Source organism: Xenopus laevis, chromosome 5L (genome assembly GCF_017654675.1).
Source record: "Xenopus laevis strain J_2021 chromosome 5L, Xenopus_laevis_v10.1, whole genome shotgun sequence".
Taxonomy (NCBI): domain Eukaryota; kingdom Metazoa; phylum Chordata; class Amphibia; order Anura; family Pipidae; genus Xenopus; species Xenopus laevis.
This window is the reverse complement of record NC_054379.1, coordinates 71,173,347-71,174,466: the sequence shown is the minus strand read 5'-3', so window position 1 is coordinate 71,174,466 and position 1,120 is coordinate 71,173,347. Positions and strand designations below refer to the sequence as shown.

The 1,120-nt window shown below is 44.6% G+C and overlaps 1 protein-coding gene across 1 annotated transcript; it reads left to right on the top strand.

Annotated features, from left to right (window-relative positions):
* The first annotated feature begins 300 nt into the window (after window positions 1-300).
* LOC108716138 (uncharacterized mitochondrial protein AtMg00860-like) lies at window positions 301-735 on the top strand. Its single transcript, XM_018262267.1, has one exon. It carries the CDS (start codon window positions 301-303, stop codon window positions 733-735), a length of 435 nt encoding a protein of 144 aa, XP_018117756.1.
* The last annotated feature ends 385 nt before the right edge of the window (window positions 736-1,120 follow it).

The window sequence follows — 1,120 nt, the reverse complement described above, 5'->3', positions numbered from 1 at the left end:
CTCTGCCCCTCATCTCTGAACCCTTCGATCAACATAGATGGGCTAAGATCTTCACTAGGTTGGATCTTCGAGGAACATACAACCTTATCCGCATCTGAGAGGGCGACGAATGGAAGACGGCATGCAACACCAGAGAGGGGCACTATGAATACCTGGTAATGCTCTTCGGTCTTTGCAATGCCCCTGTTGTTTTCCAAGAATTTGTGAATGACATCTTCAGAGATCGTATGGGCCAATTCGTAGTCGTGTACTTGGACGACATTTTAATCTTCTCCAAACACTTGGAAAGTAACCGAACCCATGAAAGAAGTTCTCTCCCATCTGAGAGAAAACTCCCTTTTTGCCAAGCTGGAGAAGTGTGTCTTCGAGGTGCCCAAGATTCCCTTCCTGGGTTATATTATCTTTTGTGAAGGATTCGAGATGGATCCTTCTAAAGTTATGGCAATCCAAGACTGGCCTCTCCCCACGAACACCAAGGCCATACAAAGATTTGTTGGTTTCGCTAACTACTACAGAAGGTTCTCCTCCCATATTGCACCTGTCTTGGCTCTCATCCGGAAGGGAGGAAAACCTAATGCCTGGCCCCCTCACACCCTGGAGACCTTTCAGTCCCTGAAAGACTCCTTTGTTTCTGCTTATGTTCTTCAACATCCTGACCTCCTACAACCCTTCTTTATTGAAGTAGATGCTTCTGACATTGGGGCAGGAGCAATCCTCAGTGAGAGAAGTCGCTGATGGGAAACTACACCCTTGTGCCTACTTCTCAAAGAAATTCTCTTCTGCCATGCAAAATTACGACGTTGGTAATCGTAAGCTTCTGGCAGTTAAACTTGCACTCGAGGAGTGGCTCCTCATCCTGTCACTATTTACACTGATCACAAAAAATTGGAATTCATTCAGACTCTTCCATGCTGTGGTCATTTATATTCTGTTAACTCTTCTTAAATGCATTTTTCAAAGATTTGATCTGGGGTACATGATTCCCTTTTGGCAGCTACTTCCACTCAAAAGAGAGCTGCCGATAGATCCCGTAGGGAGGCACCCAAATATCAGGTTGGAAAATTGGTTTGGTTATTTACAAAGAATATTAAACTTAAGGTTCCGTCTCTTAAGATGGGAC